General features: G+C 41.4%; 2 protein-coding genes and 1 long non-coding RNA gene across 5 annotated transcripts in view; 1 reads left to right on the forward strand and 2 right to left on the reverse strand.

The window, feature by feature from the left end:
* Window positions 1-21,445, reverse strand: part of IFT122 (intraflagellar transport 122) — a 429,684-nt gene that overhangs the window by 164,639 nt on the left and 243,600 nt on the right. The window lies entirely within an intron of this gene.
* The window catches only part of LOC133270607 (uncharacterized), a 36,398-nt gene continuing 15,022 nt past the window's right edge, over window positions 70-21,445 (forward strand). The window contains exons 1-4 of one of the 2 annotated variants that reach the window (XR_009743849.1): window positions 70-159; window positions 8,917-9,044; window positions 17,002-17,061; window positions 21,134-21,289. This is a non-coding gene — a long non-coding RNA (uncharacterized LOC133270607). The remainder of the gene's footprint in view (window positions 160-8,916; window positions 9,045-17,001; window positions 17,062-21,133; window positions 21,290-21,445) is intronic. The other variant, XR_009743848.1, reaches the window with a different exon arrangement.
* On the reverse strand, window positions 7,134-10,231 carry TRH (thyrotropin releasing hormone). The gene is made up of 3 exons (XM_061456024.1): window positions 10,107-10,231; window positions 8,890-9,108; window positions 7,134-7,708 (listed from the first exon to the last, which is right to left on the reverse strand). Exons 2-3 carry the CDS (start codon window positions 9,083-9,085, stop codon window positions 7,134-7,136), a joined length of 771 nt encoding a protein of 256 aa, XP_061312008.1. The 5' UTR covers window positions 9,086-9,108; window positions 10,107-10,231.

Here is a 21,445-nt window from a genome sequence, read left to right on the forward strand (position 1 = left end):
TGGAGGGCGGGGCGGCGGCGGTGGCGCCGGTGGCGGCGGTGTGGGGCCGTGCCCAGGCTCACATCCCCTGATGGGGGTGCGGTGACCGCTCCGCTGTTTCCAGCCACCCTGGAACGGACCCTGGTACCAGGGTCTGCTGCAGCATCCCGAGGCTTTCAGGTGTGTGTGAGAGAGGCTGCGTGCGATCGCTGTGACAGAATCCTGTCAGGAGCAGGGGTTCCGGGGCCTCCCGCTGCTTCGAGACATCCCACACTTAGTCGCTTCTTGTGCCGGCTGCCGGGGGGTTTGTGCCGCTAGCCGTTACTCCTGAGCGGGCTCGGGACCGGCATGGCTAACGGGGACAAGCTCGGTGTCCCCTTCCTTAGCTTGCCAAGGCATTCAAACGAAAGCGTTCCAAAGTCGACGCGGGCGCCGTGCTGCTGGCGGAGCCGCAGGGAAGCGGGACCCCGCCAGCACCTGGCGAACCGCTGTGTCAATGGCAGAAGGTTTTCGATAGCCCCTTTGTGATGCCAGGTTCTGTTTAGTCTCAGCTGGCAGAAAACTGCTGCCCCGCGTTCCCTTGTGTGGGGGAAATAACGGCAGCGCAGAGCCTGCTCCTGCTTCACCTGTTAGAATTGCAAGCTTTTGGAGGCAGAGATTATCTTCTGTGACAATGCTATTTATACTTCAGTCCTAGACATTAAAAGTGGTTTTTCACTGCACTTTTAGGCTTGGAGTTAAGTCCTTTAAAACATTAAAGGGTGGGAGTGTTTTTCCAAGGCATGGATTACATAACTAGATGCCCAACTTCTCTGGACTTCAAATCCCAGCTAAAGCACATGGGGTGTTCACAGACGGGTTGAGGGATTTTTACTAGTCATTCTAAATTTTGGTCTCGTTCCTGCAATCTGGCCCTTGTGCACTGACTGTTACGTGCACCTTGTCACATCACCAGTGAACTTCATCTGGTTTGTGTTTATTGTTCCATCATCTAGCAAAAGTATAATGGGAAACCAAAGTCCTAAACGTGAACTGGAGATTTAACCATAGCAGTAAATGAAGGTTAGAAACAATCAAACTCTGTTTTTTTTTTACACATACAGTTTGCTGTTAGGAACCATTATGCTCTGTTTTTCAAAACTGTGCAGTCTTGGTTCAGTTACGAGTAGAGAAAGAGGTGCTGTGGAAATAGTGTGGCACCCAGTCACAGTCCCCCTTCTGTTCAGCATGCAAAACAGAACCAGTTTTGCTGGCTGAAAACCAGTAAGGGATCTTGTCATGCTGTAAAAGCTGACCTTGTCGGGTACTGTCCCTGCAGCGCACTCAGGTACATTATAGAACATTGAGCTTTTTTGTGGGTTTTTTGTTTAAATTTATTTAACAAGTGAAGGGGCTGTTGGAACCCCAAGCATTTCTTGTTCAATGGGTGTAGGGAAGAGACAAGGAAGGTGGGTGATGGAAGCCGTGCCTGTCACTAGGTGTCACACCGAGCACGGCTGAGCCCACCGCAGACCTGCGGGGCCCTGCGGTGGATCCCCCACCCAGGGGCTGCTTGGCAGGTTGCTTGAAAGACTTTTTTCCTGCAGCAGGATGGTCCTGGCCGCTGGCAGCCCGGTCCTCTCCTGTCATTCAGAAGCTGAGAGTACCAGGTGTAAGGAAAAGCGAGGCTGTACTGAACAGCAAGCTCTTTCCTTAAACCTGTGCTTCTCTACAGCTTCGGTGACTGTGCCATTTGTTTGCATGTTTCTGGATTTAAAGAGTCTTCAACACTTTCTGAGGAACTCATTGCATATTAAGTGACTGCACTGTTTAGGATGATCTGAATCCTTATGAGAGTATTAGACTCTGGTTGGGAGACTCCCAGAGAGAATTATAGAAGTGATAATACAGCATTAGCCTTCCAGATGTAGTGATGTGTTGAATGGTCTCTGTGCACTCCCAAAGGGAAATGTGGGCTCCCGTGTCTCTGAGGGCCCCATGTCTTTTTACAGAGGAGCGCAATCCAAGTTTGTGCTGGTGTAAATGAGGATAGATTTTGGCTGCTTGTCGCTTAGTCAGGCTCATCACACTTTCCCACACGGAGAGTGTTCCCAAAATGAAAAACTCCAGGTCAGTCTAAAGCAATCCAGTTTCCACTTCTTCAAACATGAATTTTTTTCATCCAGCTAGTTGCAATAGGAAGAGAGGTATTTAGGGACAAATTAAACCTTACTGAAATGCTACAGTGGGAATACAACTGAGAAGGGGGACAGGCAGCCCTGTAGCCGTGGCACAGTCCTGTCAGAAATGTCTTCCAGTTATGTTCACATGTGTTCTCCAACTTGTAATATCTTCAGCGCCATTTGAAATGTTAAAAATGGAATCTGATCCCAGCACGGGAGAGATTAATGTAGACTAGAAGTAATTCTTGGTGATGCCCGTCTACTTCTCAGGGACATTTTTGTACAAGTACAGCTTACTCACTGTACAAGTACAGCTTACTCACTGTACAAGTACAGCTTACTCACTGTAAAAAATGTGTTCAATATCTGAAAGTTGTGTTGAGTTCAGTATAGATTTTGGGGTGGAAGCAGAGTGGAAAATCAGAGTGTTCTTTGGAAAATCAGTGTTCTTCCTAAACTAAGTGGCCAGTTAATTTTGAGTGGCACTGTGTGTAAAATTGGCCTAAATTCAGTTTTGTAATTTAATGATAAATTTAAAAAAATTAATTTTGAATCTCCTAACATTGAAAGGGATTAGCATGAAATTCTTCCCACAGCATTGATTTTAATTTATTTGCAAAAAAAAAAATTATTGTTCATTTAGGTGGATCTAAACCAACATTTTCTCTATTTTTCATTTTGCTCATAGAACTGAATAGAGGAACACAAAGGAACACATCGCTGTTCCTTTTAACAAAGCTCGTACATTCAGTGTACTCCAGTTGCTTGGAGTAAACATTTTGATACAAACCAAATCCGTTTAAGTAGTTTGTACAGAGAGGACAGACGCTCCATTTCCATGCTAAACCATGGCTTTTCCTGTGTTTGCAGACTCCTCAATCAAAACTGGCAGGTGGTGATTTGTAAGAGCTGCAGCTGACAGCTTTTGAGCCCCATTTGTCTGATTTGCCTATTAACTGCTTCAGCACTGGCAGGCCAGTCATCTGCATAAATTTATCTGGCCCTTACTGCTGCTGAAGAATCTGGGATGTTGGGCTTGAATGCTGGGGAGTGGCACCACTTGTATATAGGGTAGGTGAATTATAAAGGGCAGTAAGGAAGATTCAGAATTCCTTTGTGTTTGCATTCTATTTAATGTTTTAACTGTAGGATCCATATGCCACAATGTCTAGATTATGTTCAGGGCTCATTTCAGATTTCAAGCACCTTTATATTTGGGTGCTGTCTCCTGTAGCCTCTCTTGTATTCTATTTCCCCTATAAATTTGTACAGCAACCAGTTCCCTTCTTGAAAGCATCTCTAAAATCAGTAAGCAGATACCCTCAACAGTGGGTGTTCAATAGTGAATGATTTGTGACTTTTTGCAGGGCTGTGTTGCTGTCTTCTTCAACAGCACTTGCTTGTTTAAAGAGCTTACTTTTTGTCTTGACTGCTTTGGCTCAGAGAACCTTCCGTATAGTTTTACTATATTTTTCATTTGTCTTTGCTTCTCTTTTTACAATAGTTTCTTCAGACACCCCATGCAGTAGCAGCTTCAGAATCAGGAAGGAACTTAGGCTGGAAACATATGCTTCTCTGTGAAAATCAGTTTAAAACAGCAATCATATTTTAGGCAACCTCTTCAAAGCACGTCACTTTCCCTAGTTTTTTTGGTCATAATCTCACATTTTTTTCCTATACCAATCAGCTACTGAAGTCTCTAGGCTGCATCATACTCAACTGCATTCAGGTAGGATATCCATTATAGAGAGAAGATGGCAATGAAATTGCTTCCTTTGATATGGCAAGTTGAATCCTGGTTTACCGCCATCCGATTTTGCAAGAGTATTTGCTTGATTTATTAAGTCCAGATTTCCCTTCTTTCCAGTTCATGTGAACTTGAGGAAGGTGCAGTGCATGTTAGCTGTGAGTGAATGAGGCTGAAAATAAACTCAAGAGCTGTCTTTGCCTTTTGCCTAGGATTGTTCGATTACATTAGTATCTAACATGCCCTGTCTCTGTCAGGAATCAGTATCATGTTCCAGCATACCAGTGCAATTTGTGATCCAATCAGATTCTGGTTCTTAGGGGAGGCTTTACCCTCCTTCAGCCTGCGGTCCTTCATCTCATGTAAGCAGACAGAGTGAATTGGCGGATAATTGATAAACATCCTTTTCTTGGTTTCCTTCTTAGGACTTTAAAGCTGCAGTGTTTTCACCAAGGAAAACAAAGGACAAATGTCTTCACAGAGGTATAAAAGTAACCTCAAGGCAGTATGATAATTCTGTTTTCTCAAGGAACTTTCCCATCAGAGGTCTTTGTATTCAACCCGAATCCTTCCTCATGACCCTTGTAGGACTGCAGAGTTCACGCTTTTCTTACTGGGAGTGAAGTGGAACTTCATCCACTTATCCCTTTCCTAAAACCAGAAGGATTCCTCTGTCTGCATCTTTTGTGCCATGTCTCTGTACAGTCTGGAGTTTGCCCAGACTCATCCCTTCTGCAGTGCTTCTCCATGTACCTGATTTTTATCATAGTTATTATTCATAGCAACGTCCTAACCAATGCTTTGGAAGTGCAGCTGGCTGTTTAATGCTAGCCGAGTTACCAGGCAAGCAGTGATTCTACTTCAGCCATGGTGATGATGTTGTCAAATTTTCTCCAACTAATGAGTCATTAAAAGTAGTAATAAAGGGGTTTGTTGGGGCCACATGTCCCTTAAAAACACTCAGCCCATGCTAGTTACAGTGGTCAATTAGCAAAGTGGTCAAGGCTGGTAAGTGTGTGGGAGGGGGCACAGAACAGGAGTTGCAGGAAATGTTGATTGTACAACTTGTTCACATCAGCTTTTCCTTCCACTGCAGGAAAACAAGAAGAAAAAAGGTTCATTTTGAACATACTTGTAAAAGTTGTGCTTTAGGAATCAAATTCCCGTGTCACAATGACTGGTAACATGCCAGAAATGTAAACCTGTGGTAAATAAAGAACTCCTCCGTGCATGGTTGGTTTAGTGTCATTGAAAGCTGGAAATAAGATTTTGCATGACTGGTGCAAGGCGAGTGCACAACTTTGGGTTTTCATGCTTCTCTCCCTTTCCCGCCTTGGCTTTCTTGTAGCAGCCACAGCAGCCTCCTTGTCTTGCAGGAACTGTGATGCATTTTTGCTGGTGCCCATGTTTACCCACTTGATAACTTTTTCTTTCCTGTTTTTCACTTATTTGGGAAATTTTATAGCAGTGGTGGTGGTCTTGGGTAGTAGTGTTCCCTGAGGTGTGAGCAGCATTCCTTCACTGCTGGAAATAGTATGTGAAATGGTATTCTTTAGAGACATCCTTTTTTCCTTATAAAATGAAAAATGAACATTTTAAAAGGCATCCCATACAGAGAGTGTGCTGAAGGAATATGAAGTGCATGGAACGTTCCCAGCTGCCTCCTCTGAGGATTTCTTCATCACTTGTGAATTAGAAAGCCCCTGTCAATAGGAGAGCTCTGTATGTCCTGTACATAGACTGTGTTAAGTGCTGAGCAGCCTGGGAGTGTTAACATCAGGAAAGCTCACTGAGATGATCAGAGTAACTAAACTGTATGGCAAAACTAACTTCTATAGCTGAGGAAATGCTCTGAGGCCCCGAGTGAGGAAGCAAACAATCATATCTAGAAGGAACACTCAAAGCACTGTGTCATGATGGTATTAAGGATGAATGACAGTGGTAAACATACTAATTTGTTTATAAAAACATAGCATTTTAGAAAAATACAGACAAGAAGTGATGCTATGAATAATTCAGCGCACTCAGTAACCATGTATTAATTACAAAACCCTGTAAATCTATTTTTTAGACTTGTGAACAGGAAATCAGTCTTCTGGTAAAGTTCCCTGTGAACAAGGTAAGAAGGTTACTGTGAATTTAGCCCAGATGCATAACTTTGTGTGTCATACAGGTAGCAGATTTTAAAAGGGAATCTATCTATAGGCAAATCATCCTTATATATAAACATGTGCTGACCACCAGTATGCAAGAAGATTGTGCCTAGAAAAATACTCTGATGTTTATATTTATTTAGCTTGGGTTGGGTTTATGTTTTTCACTCTATTACAGCATGTTTGCACAACAGTAAGGACACCCAGAGTTGATTATTGATGTTTATTGAATGATTCATTTCAAACACTTTTGGGAATCTCACCACAAAAGTAAAAGCATTCATTTGAGAGGAGAGACATCAAAAATCCTTCTTTGAAGAAAAGGATGTCTGCTTGTTTAATTTTTAAATGTCTGAGGAGAAGGCATGATTTTAGGTGGCATGACTCAAGTGTGGACACACCAGGGAGGGAGTTCTGCTATAGGGTGTACACAGTCAGGTTCACAACTTGCAACTGAGATGCTCTGGGATACATTAACACTTTACACTGTGCAGCCTCTTAGGTGAAAACGGGCTTCATGTGCCAGTTCCAAGTCAAACTATAAACTCAGTCATTTATTCTGTTCAAGTTGGAGCAGTTCCTATCTCTGTGCTTACTGTCTAGACATTGTAGCACACAAGGGTTCAGGTCTCATTAATGTATCATTTTCAATTGAAAACCTATCCAATTTAATTTTGAAACAACTCATGTATGTTGTTCTTTTTTTCTCCCTCTCCATTAATTTACTGATTTCACTGATGTGAGAAGAAACCATATAATTATTCCATTTTAGCAGCATCAGAACAGATATTTAATAGCCTGTTTTAGTAATTTGGAAATAGGAAATTGGACACACATAGTGGTATTTTTCTGGGGTCTGGGCCCATAAGGAAATAAGCACTTTTATCTTTGGATCCGGTGAGTTGGAGATTCTCAGTACTTGCCTGACCCATGCAACTGTCCCCCTCAGTCCCTTTAAGTGTGTGACAAAGCCATTAATGCACTGAAAGATGGGTGCAGAGGTCAGCAGCAGGAAGCAGAAAGGGAGTGAACAGAACTTTTTAGTGATCTGGCAGCTTACTTCACCAATGCAAAGGATACACAATGATTTTCTCATTCTTCTGTTTCACTCTCCCATGCTGATCTCTTTCCTGGGTGCTGACGTTTTTCTTTGCCAGCATCTTCTACTAGATCAAGCAACAAGCTGCCTTTGTTACAGTTGAAGGACTCCTGAAAGTTGCAGGGGCCTGCATCATCTGGGCTGTCAAAATTCCAGTGCTTTTTTCCAGGGTGCTGGTGTTTCTCACCATATCGATCATTTAAGTCTACCTCATCATTCCAGCCTCTCTTGCTAGGATGCTGGTGCTTGTAGATCAGATACCTTCTGCCTGGATGCTGTCTTTTGGATAACTCATTCAAGTAGGTCAGCTGTGAACTAGGGTTGTCAGCATCCTGTGCCAACAGTGACCTTCTGCCAGGATGTTGTCGCTTTTTCAGCTCCAGAGAGCTGTCAAGGTCATCTTCTGTCTCTCTTTTCCCTGGATGCTGCCTCTTCTGGATGTCTCCATAAGATGTGTCTTCCTCAACATCTCTTTTCCCAGGATGCTGTCTCTTCTCCAGCTCACTCAAGTACTTTTTCCCAAAGTGTTGTCTTTTGGAAAGCCATTCTGGCAGAGGCGCATTTGATTCTGTCCATGGAAAAGAATAATGTTAATGAGCCCCCATAGTCCTCACTAAGGTAGTTGAAATGGGAATTTGTGGAGTTGTATGGTGCAGGACCATTATCTGTTGCTCATTATGCCCATTTAATTGCAGAGGTAACTGCAAGTATGGTCTTAAATTTGGTCACTCCAGATAGCATCTGTTAAAACAGTTCTGGTACATTTTTAGCAAGGATGATTGACACACTAGGAACTAGCTGCAGCCAAATGGAAAGACATGCAATAATCAAGCCTAATGTGTTGATACAGGTAAATGTGTCAGATTCAGGTAAAGGGAGATGAGTAAAAGATGCTGAGCAGCTGGAAGAAATCAGCTGCAGAAGCTGCATATGGTGAAGAGCTGGAAATCAGCATGAGGCAGGGAAAAGATAGGTCTGAGACACAGGTAGAAGCGGGGATCTGGACACCTGAAAGCCAGCTCAGTATTTCCAGCTGCCAGTCATAATGCCATTAGTATCTCATGCTCATTCTTAAGCTCTTCTTAATATTTCAGGTCTTGGACCAACATAATCAATTTTCAGCATTCATGTGAAGAGGGAAGAAGGCTTTTTCTATGGACAAATGAGCCAGCTTGTTTTTCCACTCTGAAGGAGCTTTGTGCTCCTTGGTGGCAGGCACCTCTGTGCTGCTTCTTGCAGTCTGATTTGTTTCTGCTGCAGTGACTAGTGAGAGCAGAGCATCTGCAGACTAGGAGGAGCAGCCTCTGCATTCCCAGCCATGGAAAAGCCCGCCTCTGCTGGGGTGTAGGAACCACTGGGTTGAGGTTGTCGGGGAATGGTAGCACTCCCACCTCCAAATAAGATTAGCTATGGGGTCCACAACTGGGGAATGTCTTCCATGTGTCCTCTTAGAGCTTCCTTAGGGAAGTACTTACTAGACAAGCAAGTTTTCTGTGATGGGCTTCTACCTTTTTTATTATGCAACAATTGCTTAGTGATGGTACAGCATTGCATAAGCAGGGAGATCTTAGAGAACAGTGGCTTTTGGAAATTCTGTGTCAGTGTATCACAGCAGATCTCTTATCCTTCCCTTTCCCTTAGAGTAAGATATATATACATCAGAACCTGGGAACTATACATTGGATCGAATTATCTCAGGCAAGTACTGTGCCAGCAAAACTAGATGAGTGTCCCCAGTGTAATACATACCTTTATTAATCTCTCCTTCCTTTTCAGCTTTCTTGAAGACAGACTGGAGAATGAGGCTGTCAGATCTCTGCAGGATGTCATCCAGGGGACTTCTTCCCATGTTCTCACTTCCCTCTGGAAAGGGCGGCCTCTCCTTGAGGCACACACCACACAAGGTCAGGCAGAGGAGCAGCAGTGGCAGCTGGATAGATGCCATTGTGGGGTTGAGGGTTCCTGCAACTTTCATGGGCGAGAGAGCAACAGGGGAAGACAATGAAGCAAACAAACATAGCAATAACAGCAGCATTTCCAAACACTGAAAAAGAAACACAGCACTGCTGTAGGGATTCAAGGCTTATGAGGGTCCTTCCTCAGTTTTGTTACTAACCTCTCAGTTTGTTTTATATTCTTCAAAGAATTAAAACCAGGCACCCGGTTGTTTTTCTGGCAGAATAAATATGGACATTTTAAACACTGAGCTTCCTGATGCACACACAACTCTGAAAACTAGTGATTTCGCTTTGCCTTCTGCCACAAGGAAAAATTAATTTCCCTCTTGAACTCTGTGTTACCTGTTGCCCTGCATGAGTGAGGTACACACACATACCTCTGCGCTAACAATCTCCACCAGGCAATTCCCTTTGCTAAGGGTTCAGTTTAAACAATACTGGGATTTGCAGCATTTTCATTCCACCTCTAGTTAAAGCCCAGCTTTAATAGTCCATTAGTTTTTAATATCTCTTTCTGTATTTAAAGGAGCTGTGTGTCTGTGTATTTGTCAGTATTGTAAGAGCTACACACTCTGTTCGTCAGGGAGATTCCTTGCTTTGGGGAAGCACCTCATTTTTTTTAGTCATACCCTCCATTACCCCTTGCCCAGATAACAAATGTTTTTCTATTTCATCTAGCTAGCACTGGACTTCCTAATGCACTTACGGATTTATTTTCCAGTAAGCAGAGTTCCTTCAGTAGAATGGAATATGTCTTTAATACTAATATAGCTGTCATTGAGCTTAATTGTATCTTCAGAACATAAAAGAAATGCACAATCTTATAAAGTTCTAGAAATTTTTAGAATAGAGAATGAATTTATTACCTCTCTTGATGGCAGGTTTCTATCACTTCTGATGAAGTCCTTCCATAAAAGCCCTAAGAGTATCACATAGGCTATTTTGCTCAGAGCAATCTTTAGACAGAAAGTTAGAATCAGCTAAAAAGGAAATGATTTGGTAAATTACCTGGTTTGTAGTTTCAGATTTTTGCTTGATGCATCTGCCAAGAAGAGGTTGCTTAGTCCCTTAAAGCTGTTTGCACATCTGAGCTCCAGACTTGCCCTTTTTCTGCTACAGATACACGCAGTATCCAATAGAACTGTTGCTAAGTTCTCTTTGGATAGCTTGTGTCTCTGTTCTTATACTGTACTGCCTCTGGACCCTTTATGCAAATAGCTGTGAGGTAATTTGATGTGATGTGCTGTTTTCAGGGTTTTTTGCTGATGTCAGAGTTCTGCATTTTGAATGCATTTTAAAACTCTGATAGTTATTTGCTGACCTCTGTATACCCATGCTCCAATCCCAGAAATGCTATTTTTCCATTCTTTAAAGAGATTATGTTGAATTTTTGATAACACAGCATAGAGAAAATGAAGTTTTTCTCTTAACTGAAAGAAGCTGGTATATTCTCTATTAAGGAAGCACTGTGGAGTAAATGCAGAGAGGCAGGCAATTTATTAAGGAAGAAAACCAATGAAAAATTTTAATGGATTGTATTTACATAAGTTTATACCACTGGTTCTTGTTCTGAATGACAGTTTTTGGCTCACAATTCTGTATTTTCTTGGTATAGGCTTCCATAAACAGTACATTAGACTATGGGGTGCAAAGCATTAGGTATTAAAATACAGTTATGTTGCTGCTATGAGTTTCAAAAAGCATTATACTATTGTAACTAGAAATAAGACTCCTTCTCTTTAACCTGTCTATTTAAGGTATTCTTCCACACAGCACTATTAAAAACAGACCATGCAGGGGCACAGATAAAGAGCTAGTGATTCTTTGATAACCTTAGTGATCCTGATGACAATACGAAGGACTACAACTGGAGTACAGACTGCTCACAGTATTGCAGCAATTTGGGACTTTTTTATTGTTGCTGCATGGAAGATTTCAGCCAAGTGTGGAGTCAGTGGTTTTCTGCTTTCCCATTTACTACCATTGTCATGAACACAAACCACCTTTGTATGTCCCTCTCATCACTGCCATCGAAGTGTTTCAGTTAAAAGTTGTAGTCAGCAGTAGCTAGTGACAAAACCCAACAACTTGTCACCATGGCTTGAGAACACCTTTCTTGGCAGGACACTGCTGTGTTTGCAGCTCTCTAGAGTGCTGTGCCACAGCCTCAGACAGAAGGCATCTGGGGAATACTCTTGAAAGCTCTGCATTTTATTTTTTTTTTGCTTGGGCAGACTTCTGGGTGTCTGACCCCTGGTCAGAACAGCAGTAGTAGCTCCAAACTGGCTTCTAGACATTGTAGATGAGTTCCTGGTTACCAGTACAGGTGTTCTACATAGCATAAAAATGCATGTAGACCCCTCATTCCAACAGGTAGGGGCTAGGGATTCCTCTTCTCTTAGGGATACCCACTATGCCAGAATGAATAAGAGTGAATAGGAATGAATCCAATGCTAGGTCAGAAATCCTACACTGTTTCGTACACTGCTCAGGGATTCCTTTCCCCTAGGAGACAACTCAAAGGGAATGTTTTCTGAGCATTTTGGATCCAAAAGTCAGGCTCAGTAAAATACTGCAGGGTGTAATTTGGCTTGTATTCTCCTTCATTTTACAACCATAATTTCATCAAAGAAGTTCCCTTATCTGTTGACAGAAATAGAGTGCCGAAGATTACTCATGGAAGCACAAGAAGAGAGGTCAGTCTCTTTCCATTCTCATTAAAATCTGCTTCTTGACACCTTTGGCCTGAGGACTTCACCAGGGATGAAATCCTGTGTTACAAACTACATCTCTCTGGAAAGCTTCTTAGTAGGTGCAAAGTTATATCCACAGTGCAATGGTCAGGACTTTCAGCCAAGCATCTGGCACTTTGCTCACTTATTTGTGTTCTATTTTGGACTGATTTAGTAGCTCTTTAATGCTTTGTTTAAACGGAGAAAGTTAAATTTAAGCACCTCAGAGGGTCTTTTTCTCTTATGAACGATAGCCTTTTCCTATTTCACAGCTGGAAAACTGTCTCTGTTTAATATGTTATCTTTCTTTTTAGAATTCCTTTTGGCTTTTTTGGCCACATTTTTCCTGTTTCATTTTCCCTGCAGGCAATTTTTCTGTTTAAAAGATTTCTGGAGGTTTATTTTAGAATTATTAATGTCCTTTCTTCCCACTCTCTACACAATTATTCATGACACAGACTTGAATTCATGGTTAGGAGGGAGAGTTTCTTTTCTCAAATTCCAGAACCACCTTCCAAGCTGTAGTTTTCTGTCTGCCACAAACCTACTGACACCCCAGACTTGCCCAGAGCTTGTCTCAGCACAGGGTTTGGCTCCCAGCACGTATCTGTCTGTTGCTGATTCTAGAATTGCACAGAGATGTCCAGCTATCGTACTTCAGCCCAAAATACCTAAATATATTTCAGCACCGCTGTGATCCACATCCCCTTTACCCAGCCACTGTTTTTTATCACAGGTGCTTCAAATCCCTTGAGCTTCTTTATCAGTTCTGTTGATGAAGTTCCTTATTTTTCTTTACAACATTCTCAAGGGCACCCCAGCTTCTGAAAGGGCTTCTAAATGGAGAAACAAAGAGACAGACAACTCCAAACCCAGAGCCTTTTGTGTTCCTCCTCTTCCAGCCTGCATGTTAGCTTGGATTGCTGGTTCAGCTTGCTCTCCACAAGCACAGGAGCCGGGTCCTCTACTTGTCCTGAGTACTTGTCCAGCTCAGAGTCAGTGCTCCTAACACTCGGCCTTACGTCTGTCACTGGGCACACAGTTCTTGGTCCCTAAAATCTTGAAGGTGAATAATGAGAAAATCTGCTGCTAACCCAAGCCTGATCTCTGTTTTAAGGAATATAAACAGTTGTGTTTTGTGCAGTCAGTCAACCATGACAGCCTGGAGTTAGGCAGAAAGTTCTCCCTGGCAGATTTCTGCATTTTTATGTCTTCCTTGGGATACTTTGCTGTGGTCATGGTCAGAAATGGGAAACTGAAGTATAGTCACCCCTCTAAGAGTCATGGAATGTAGGAGTTGTTATGGAAACAGTTCTTCTTGAGCTATAGGATAAAAAATACTGTTTTGTGAAATGAATGTGCCTCCTGCCATCATAGTTGTGTTACCAGTTTCACTGAGAGGTGCTGAATGTTTAAGTGCTTTGCTCTGGGTCACAGAGCTGTAGTGGCATGGTCAGGAAGGGAGACCAGAATCCATTTGCTTTTCTTCCACTCACTTAGCTTTCCCTTATTAAAAGAGCATGGTTTTTTGGTAATACAACACAAGACACATCTTTCTCATTTAAAAGGTTGCCTCAGAGAAAAAAGGTTGCCTAAGAGAAATCTCTCCACCAGCTACTTAAAGCATCCCGTAATTCTTATTAAGAGTCCACTGTCCCTGGAACTATTGTTTCCAGCATCTCCTCTCTTTAACTGATTTTATCCTCTTGATTATTTACTGAATTCTGGTTTTTGCAAGGACTGCAGATCTCAGCTGTTCTGTCTGAACTTCCTCTTGGAGATAGTGTTGTTGTAAATAAGGAAGGACTTGTTTGCTAACAGAAATGAGAGGCAAATCAGCTCTTCTGTTTTCTTGGGAAAATCTAAAATCACAGCTTATTTATGCCACTCCTCCCACTTCATTCCTTAACTTGAACTAATCAGGAAGAAAATAAGGGAGATGGGTATCAGTAATAGGTGAACAACTCTCTTTCTGTGTGATCCTTTATAAAATGCAGCTTCTCGTGTATCCGAATATGTAAATAGTTCCCCCTGCAGGAGGACATACTGTATTTTAGTGAGAGGTAAAATTCCTGCTTCTCCTCGTATTGATTTTAATAACATCAGAATGCCAGAGTGGACACAGCCACTATGATCTTTATATAGTCCCTATTATTAGACCAATAGTATAGTTTTGCAAGGCAGGCAAGCTTTCAGGGATACAGACCTTTCTTAATGCTGAGGAGAGGCATTTGTGTCTGAAAGTTTGTTTCTCAGGACTAAAAAAGAACTTGCGATGCCCCAGAATTGTCAGCTTTTTGCATGATAGAAGTGACTATAATAAAAGGTGTATTTTATTAAATATTAATCATTTCTGGGGGCAGGGTTCCAAACAATTTGTGTCTACCTAGTCCTCAAAATTTGTTTGCTAAGTAAATGGGCCTAGATAGTGTTTAGTGGGTTTAATGACACACAAACTCTGTTTGGAAGTGCAGTTGCTATAGTCACAGCCAGCACTAGCGTACGTGAGCCCCTTTGTGGCTGACATGCCCAGCGAGAGGAGCTTCATATAGCCAGCAGCACAGCATGTCACAGCCCAGGTGGCCTGTTGTGATTCGTCAAAAACCAAAACTGTTGAGGACTAATAGCACTTTTTTTTCCATTCATTTTCAGTCATTGGTTATATACAATCCAGGAGGGGAAATGAAGGCAACTCCTGTCCTGTGCTCTCTGTTCAGCTGAGCCCCAGCTGTGATGCTTCTGCTGTTGCATACTGCAAGCACCTGTGGTGGGAAATACTTGTGTCTGATGTGAGCTCTGAGGCCTTTTGGGGGTAGCTGCTAGTTAAAGCCAGGTGAATGAGCTGGCCTAGAGAATGGGCTTGAAATCATGAGGAGCCCTGCTGGCTAATGCTGAACATCACTTGAAACATGACCTGAAAATGGTGACAAACAACAGTTCAGGGGCGATTTTGAAGACTGTAACTTCCAGTTGACACCCTCTTTCTCAAAAATTCCAGAAAAGGCAAAACCTTCTTCTCTAACTGTAAGCCCCAGAGTTCTGTAGTTTTGCAAACACAGACTTGTTGAAGCTTAATCTTTTGAATTTGTTTAAACTAATAGAAAATCCCTTGAGGAAACTTAATGTAGGAAGAGATTAAGTCTTCTGTTTTAAATAATGAATAGGATGAGTATTGAATGAGATGAGAACATTAGTTTCTGTGTGGGGAAGCTCTTAATAGAATTACTGAGTAAATTCCACGTGGAATGCACACAGCTCCCATCACCAGTTTAAATCCATAAAGGCCAGGGAAGGCTATTAAATTAGAGGAAAGGGGAAGTATCCCACATAACATTAAAACTGTTGCCAAAAGTATAACTTGTTGCTTATAACAGCTGAATTGTTTTATAGTTTCATGAGGAAGCAAAGCCAAAGCATTATGACAATAATCCCACATACTGGTTTACTGACAGACTTTTCAATATTAAACAGCATATTATGGAGCCAGAACTTGACAGACTTAATTGTATACTTAAGAGTCAGCCTAACTCACAGTTTGTTCCTTGTGGGATGGTGGCAGTTTGAAATTAAAGATCTCAATGGATTCACAGTAATGTTTCTTTATTTTGTCATTATCTCTGCAGTGTTTATGCAGGGTCATTTCTAGAGCTTTCTAGTCAGGAGAGTCCTGCAATTTGGGAATAAAGTGGCCATCTTCAGAAAGATTACCACTGTGCCCTCTCTCTTGTTTCAGGCACAGTCCAGGGTTTTTCCAACCAAATAATGTCACTTAATGAAACAAGCAAGACCCTGTGTCTCCAGGCACCAGAACATCCCAGCTGCTCAGCCTATTGTTATTTCCCAGCTAATGACAGCACTCAGGAGATTCTTGTTCACTTCCAACAGGGAATTAGTCATTGGACAAAGCAAATTTACAGCTTGATATACCTTGCAAAAATACTGGTTTTAAGCTGGGGCAAGTTTCATGATGTAGCAAGAAGATATTCAGGGAAATTTGATTTGGTATGATAGAAATGGTGGTCATCCAGCTTCCTTTTAAGAAGTAAGTTTGATTCATGCTGTCATGTACCTTGCAAAGTCAGTTGGAGGCTTGTAAATAGGAAGTCACTACTTCCCATGGCAATTAAAGGGATAACATGATAATTTGTTTCCTCTATCCTGTTTCTTTGCACTTGCTCCTAACACATCCTCATTATGATAGACAAGCCATAACTGGGTGTGAAAGGGAGCAAACTTGTGTGAGGGAGAGAAGAGCTGATAAGAGATTTAGTGTTTGGTGCATTTGAAAATGCTGCTTTGGAATTTGAAGTCACCAGTCCTCAGCTTGCGGCTAGTTCTCCTGTCAGGTTCACTGGGAGCAACCAGCACAGAGCACGTTTGAAACCCCACCTGCCAGTCCCTGCTTGTTCAGAAGTCAAAGGTACAAGGCTCAGAAACTCCTGAAATCTTGACATACATAGTGCTTGCCCAACAGTCAGAGACCACGGTGGGAGCACAAATAAGATGAAGTAAAAGCAGCGTGAGAAGTTCTAGAACTGGCCCCTGTGGCTGGCTGTAGAATATCTTCTTCTTGAAATTCAGACTTTTCTATTGCAGCTTTTAAAATGTAAGAATTTTATTTCTTATTGTTGCTTTCAGTTGCTGTAAAAGACAGCTGTTCATCTGCATAAATTATTCAGTAAAGTGACCTCAAGCCTTGCTTAAAGGATGCAGTGCAAATATGATTTGCCTTCAAGTTGTCCATATTGGAACTGTGGCCAGTAGCATGACTGTGCCAACGAGGCAGCTGCATCAGTGCCTACCTATACACAGCAGCCAGGAGCAGCTGTTCTTAATGGGGGTGCCACCTGCAATCAGGTGTAGAGAGGAATTCTGAATAGTGATCTGGTGTTACTAACAAAGTTAATCTCAGACGTCAGCCATATCGGCTTCTCTGGTTGAAACAGGTAACATTTACTTCAAGTGTTCTCCTCTGTTATTTCTCTGTACCTGTGACTATGCATATGCACTTTGTGTGTGCTTTTTACTAATGAATTGTTACTAACATTTTCATGTGGCTTTATTGTACTTAGTGGTTACTAAGTTATTTGGTCAGCTCATTTTATGAGGAGTTAAATTTGCTTACCCTGTGGTATTCTTCCTGCAGTAAGATTAGTCATTTTATCTTTTAGGCTACAAGCTTTTAAAGAGTCTTGCAGCACATCAATGGTCAAGGTCAGAATCCCATTATGGTAAGTACTATAAAGAAGTAGAACTGAAACTGTCCATCCCAAAAGAGTTAGAATGAAGTGCAGTTATGTACATGCATCTATATATGCATATATACATACACCTTCATAGACCTACACCTACCAAACATATGTTTGTATGTATATATATGTATATACACATGTGGGTGTATGAACTGATTGAGCAAGTGAGAGGATGCAATAATTACATCAGTTGTGTTGAACATAAATATGTTGTTTCAAGAGCTTTGGTAGCTGTAGATCATCATCAAGCTCATCAGGGCTAGGTTACAGTGGATTTGTAAGCTTTGATGCAGTGTTTCAAAGGGACTTGGAAGAAAGAAGACAGTCATTTTATCCAGGCAAGTATTTCTTCCCCTGTGTAAGGACAAGCTTATAAGAAAGCTGGTCACTTGGTATTACCAGCAGGATGAAAACAACCAGAGTTTTTGCTCTTCTGATTCCAGCATGGACCATTTATGGGAAGGTCTTAGCAAACAGTAGTGATACAGTCTACAGTTTCTGGTACTGTCTGTTAATCCCACTGTCTCTGTGAAGCATGTAGCAAAGAGAATAGTTAGGGCCTTTTTATTTCTTTCACTTGCACTCATCACTAATGGCACCAGTGAATGTGGAATCTCTTACTTAAAATTCAAGCCTTCACTGTATCAGTATGGATTAGTGGCTAGAAATCAACTAGGAAATTCTACAGTTTGTACTTGGTTAATCACAGAAGCCACCAGAGATCTAATGCAGTGCTGAAATGTGCACATTATGTAGCGCACAGTAGATCAGCAAGTCTCTTCTTTGGAGGGTTGAGTGAATTACCTGGTTAATGAGGGAACTTGAGAGTCCTCAGTTTAGAACTGTTCCCCTGTCCATCATGCATAGTCATTTTCATGGAGCTTGATACACAACAGAGACTTTAGGGGGAGGAAGACGATCACCACAACCAGTCGTTCAAGTAAGATGATTTTCCTGTTATGCTACCAGCTACATAATGACGAAGACCTTTATGTTATTTGCATCTTTATAACTTTCATAGTCATTGTAATAACAATAGGCTTCTCCACTGGTGCTTAAGGGTTCATTTAAAGGAAACAACACTGAGAATCAGTGGGTATTCGGATGCCATTTGGGGGCAGAGATTATAATTAAAGCTGTTTGATAGGCCAGATATTGGATATCATGCTTTATGGGACAATAAAGACATGTACGTGTCTGGTGAGGTATATGCTGAGACCAGGAGTAGTACTGGCTTTTAGAAGGGTTCTGTGATCTTCTCATGTCTTCTTCACATCTGCCCAGCTGGCACACTGTGCATCCCAAGGGAAGCTGAGTGAATGAGCATGTAGCACTGGAGTAAAAGTTTCTTGAGTCATTTGATACCTGCTTCTGCTGAGAAGACTGTGAGGCACAAAGTCTCTGTGCTTCTCAACTCTTCTGTCACCCTGTGGGCCTTTTCAGCAGAGCCTGAATATGAACAAAGATACATTTTAAAGCAGTTAGAGAATGGTTTGCAGATGCAAACTGCAGCAGCTGGTATATTTTTAAGCACCAAGCTGAGAGGCCACATGGTCATTTGGTTAGAATGGAGTCTGAGAACTGGGACAACTGTATTCTATTTCTGTCTCTCTCAGTGAATTGCTCTGTGTCTCTTAATGGTGCATTAACGCAGAATTCCAACTGTAGTTATAAAGTGAGGCTTTTCATACATGGTATCTGAAATTAGGTGGACCCTTGAATACTTGAGGTTTGTGTTCCCTATCCACAAATAAGTGATAGTAATATACTACAGTGACTTTATATGCTCGTGACATGCTTTGAAAGTCTCAGATTGTGACAAAAGAAGTCAAAAGTGTTGTTAATAGTTGGGTTGGAGTTTTTTTAGGAAGCACGTGGAATTCACCAAGCCCAGTGGGCCTGGTGTGCAAATTTAAGTCAAGAAAATGGTAAGTAGAAAAGTTGTGTTTGATTGGACTCCAGTGAAGCTTTGGTGGGACTGTTTGTAGTATGAACACTTTTCTTGGCCCACAAATGATGATGTTGTTGCCTATCCTGTTAAGTGAGCAATTTCACATGATTCTTTCTACGAACCAATAATAAGCAGTTTTCTCCTCCAGATGTCTTTATTTCCTTGTCTATAGCTGTAACCATATTTGAAACATTCTGTGTTGGCACCTATATGGTATGATGGAATTTTTGAATGCATTCCTGGAATGTCTAGTGATGGTCTTCATATCCTTGAACGCAGAGATAGCTATAATGCATTGGTGATTTTCAGCTTGTGGTACACGACAATGCAGGGTTTAGAACAACTTCAAAGGGAAAAGTCATTGATGAAATCAATCCCTTTGTTAAACTTGCTCGGTGATGATCTGTAGGTTACCTAGAAGATGCTTGTAGATCTAGAAACTGTTACAAAAGAAGTAAAGCAACTATAAAAAGTAAGAAAATATTCTTAGAAATTTTTTAGACCTTCATTTCCATGACTGATTCAGAAGCATCATGGGAGATGTGGAGTTAAACGTTTCATAGCACTACTTTGTAGCTATTATTAAAAAATGTGAGCCACCATTTTGGCATTTGAAATGGCTTATCAAGAACAAGATGCTGATAGACTTTTTAAAATACTTTCTGGAAGATCTCAGCAATAACTTGTAATTCTTTCTGAGCCTCCACAGCTCATGTTGAGTGAGCAAAGCTCAAGTTTTATTGCACGGAGAAATGATGGAAATGCCAAGGATTGCCTGATAAACAGACAGTGCCATTGATCATCCGCTGTACTTTATAAACACAGTACCTTTGTCATTTGAATAACAAGTGATCTCTAAGCCAACACCACAGTAAATCTTACTGACCTTTTACAACTACTTGTGCTTTATTGAAAAACAGTAACTCCATCTTCATTAGAATCACTTTCAGTTCTGTATGATGCCAGGTACTGAGCGAAGTAGCTGTATAAATACATACTTGCATAGGAAGGAAGAAGGCATGTAGCACTTTACTTGAAGGTACATAGATAGCACTGGTCAGTACAGCCTGTTAAGGAGGAACCCAAAACCAGTGCTAAACTGATACCAAGTTAACGATACCCACATCTGTGAGTGTGTTGCATAGTTCAGCTGGAACTGGGTTATATTGAGCATCTCTCATCTCCAGTTTGCTTCTGTCAGTGATGGGAACCTCTGAGGTAAACCAGTATCTGATAACACAGTAAATCACAGCAGACTTAAATTGCAAAGTTATTAAGTCTTACTCTTTGGTAGGTGCAGACCACTTAATGACAAGGTCAGTGATGGATTGTAGTAGAGAGTTTGGGGACCTCACAAGGTAAACCAGCATCTGATCACAAAATAAATCATGGCTTATTCAGGCTTCCTGCTTCAGACTTGTGACTACATGGTGTTATTGTTTGGACCTTCCTAGTATTATATTTTAGCAGTGTGCAGGACTACAACAGCTTTGTTACCACTAATTTCTATTGTTCAGAGTTTGCAACTGCCTGGCAAATTGACAACATAAAAAATTAAAAACAGATTAATGACCACAAATTGACAGTTATGTCATGAAATTTTCAAAGGTTTCTCTTTCCCATCTAGACATAGATGAAGTAGCCAGGTTTGCTGAAGTACTCATTGTCTTGGCACTTTTGTCTTCTGAAGATCTGACAATGCATGTAACAGTGTCAGCCTCTAGGTGCCAGGTATGTCTGAACAATGGTACCCTCTTTCTGGGTGTGAGAGTGGAAAGAGAGTCCTATTACAGCATGTGAATCAGCTTCAGCCCTTGAGGAAGTACAGAGCTAGAGGAAGTACAGAGCTAGAGTAAGTCTGTGATTTTATCAGAGTTTAGGTGCTATCTCCATGAAACTCAAGTGAAAAGATCAAGTTAAATGAGTGATGTTGTATTATCTTGTTTGGTATCGCTAGAGGTTGCTAAAGGTCTTTGGTTATTTAATGTTTTTCTGCTTCAGAAAATACATTAATGTCCTTGATCACATCTGTGCTGCAAAGGCACTGAGATAAACAAATGACTCATGAAGTGACTGCCTATTATTTTTTCTGCAATACAGAAGCTAAAAAATGAAGTCGACATTTAGTCTGAAAAGAAAGTTTTGTTATAGTGGTGCTAATAAACTAACAGTTTTGTGAAGTTTTGAAGATTCTGGAAGAAGTTTCCTCACAAAGAAATCTCATTGAAGAATGTTCACTGGATGCTACAGCAATTGGTAAATCTTCTATTTTAAATTGGCAGCAGCAATGTTTGATAGCCCAACAAAACCAAATTTCACCCTATCAATATTCCCTTGATTTCAGGTTCAAGACTGAATCAGGGTTGCAGTTGAGGCAATAATTTCAGTGGAGTTACAGTATGGATGAATTTA

Source organism: Pezoporus flaviventris, unplaced genomic scaffold (assembly GCF_033815535.1).
Source record: "Pezoporus flaviventris isolate CSIRO_AGI_PZ_B2104156 unplaced genomic scaffold, CSIRO_AGI_Pfla_v1 ptg000021l, whole genome shotgun sequence".
NCBI lineage: Eukaryota > Metazoa > Chordata > Aves > Psittaciformes > Psittacidae > Pezoporus > Pezoporus flaviventris.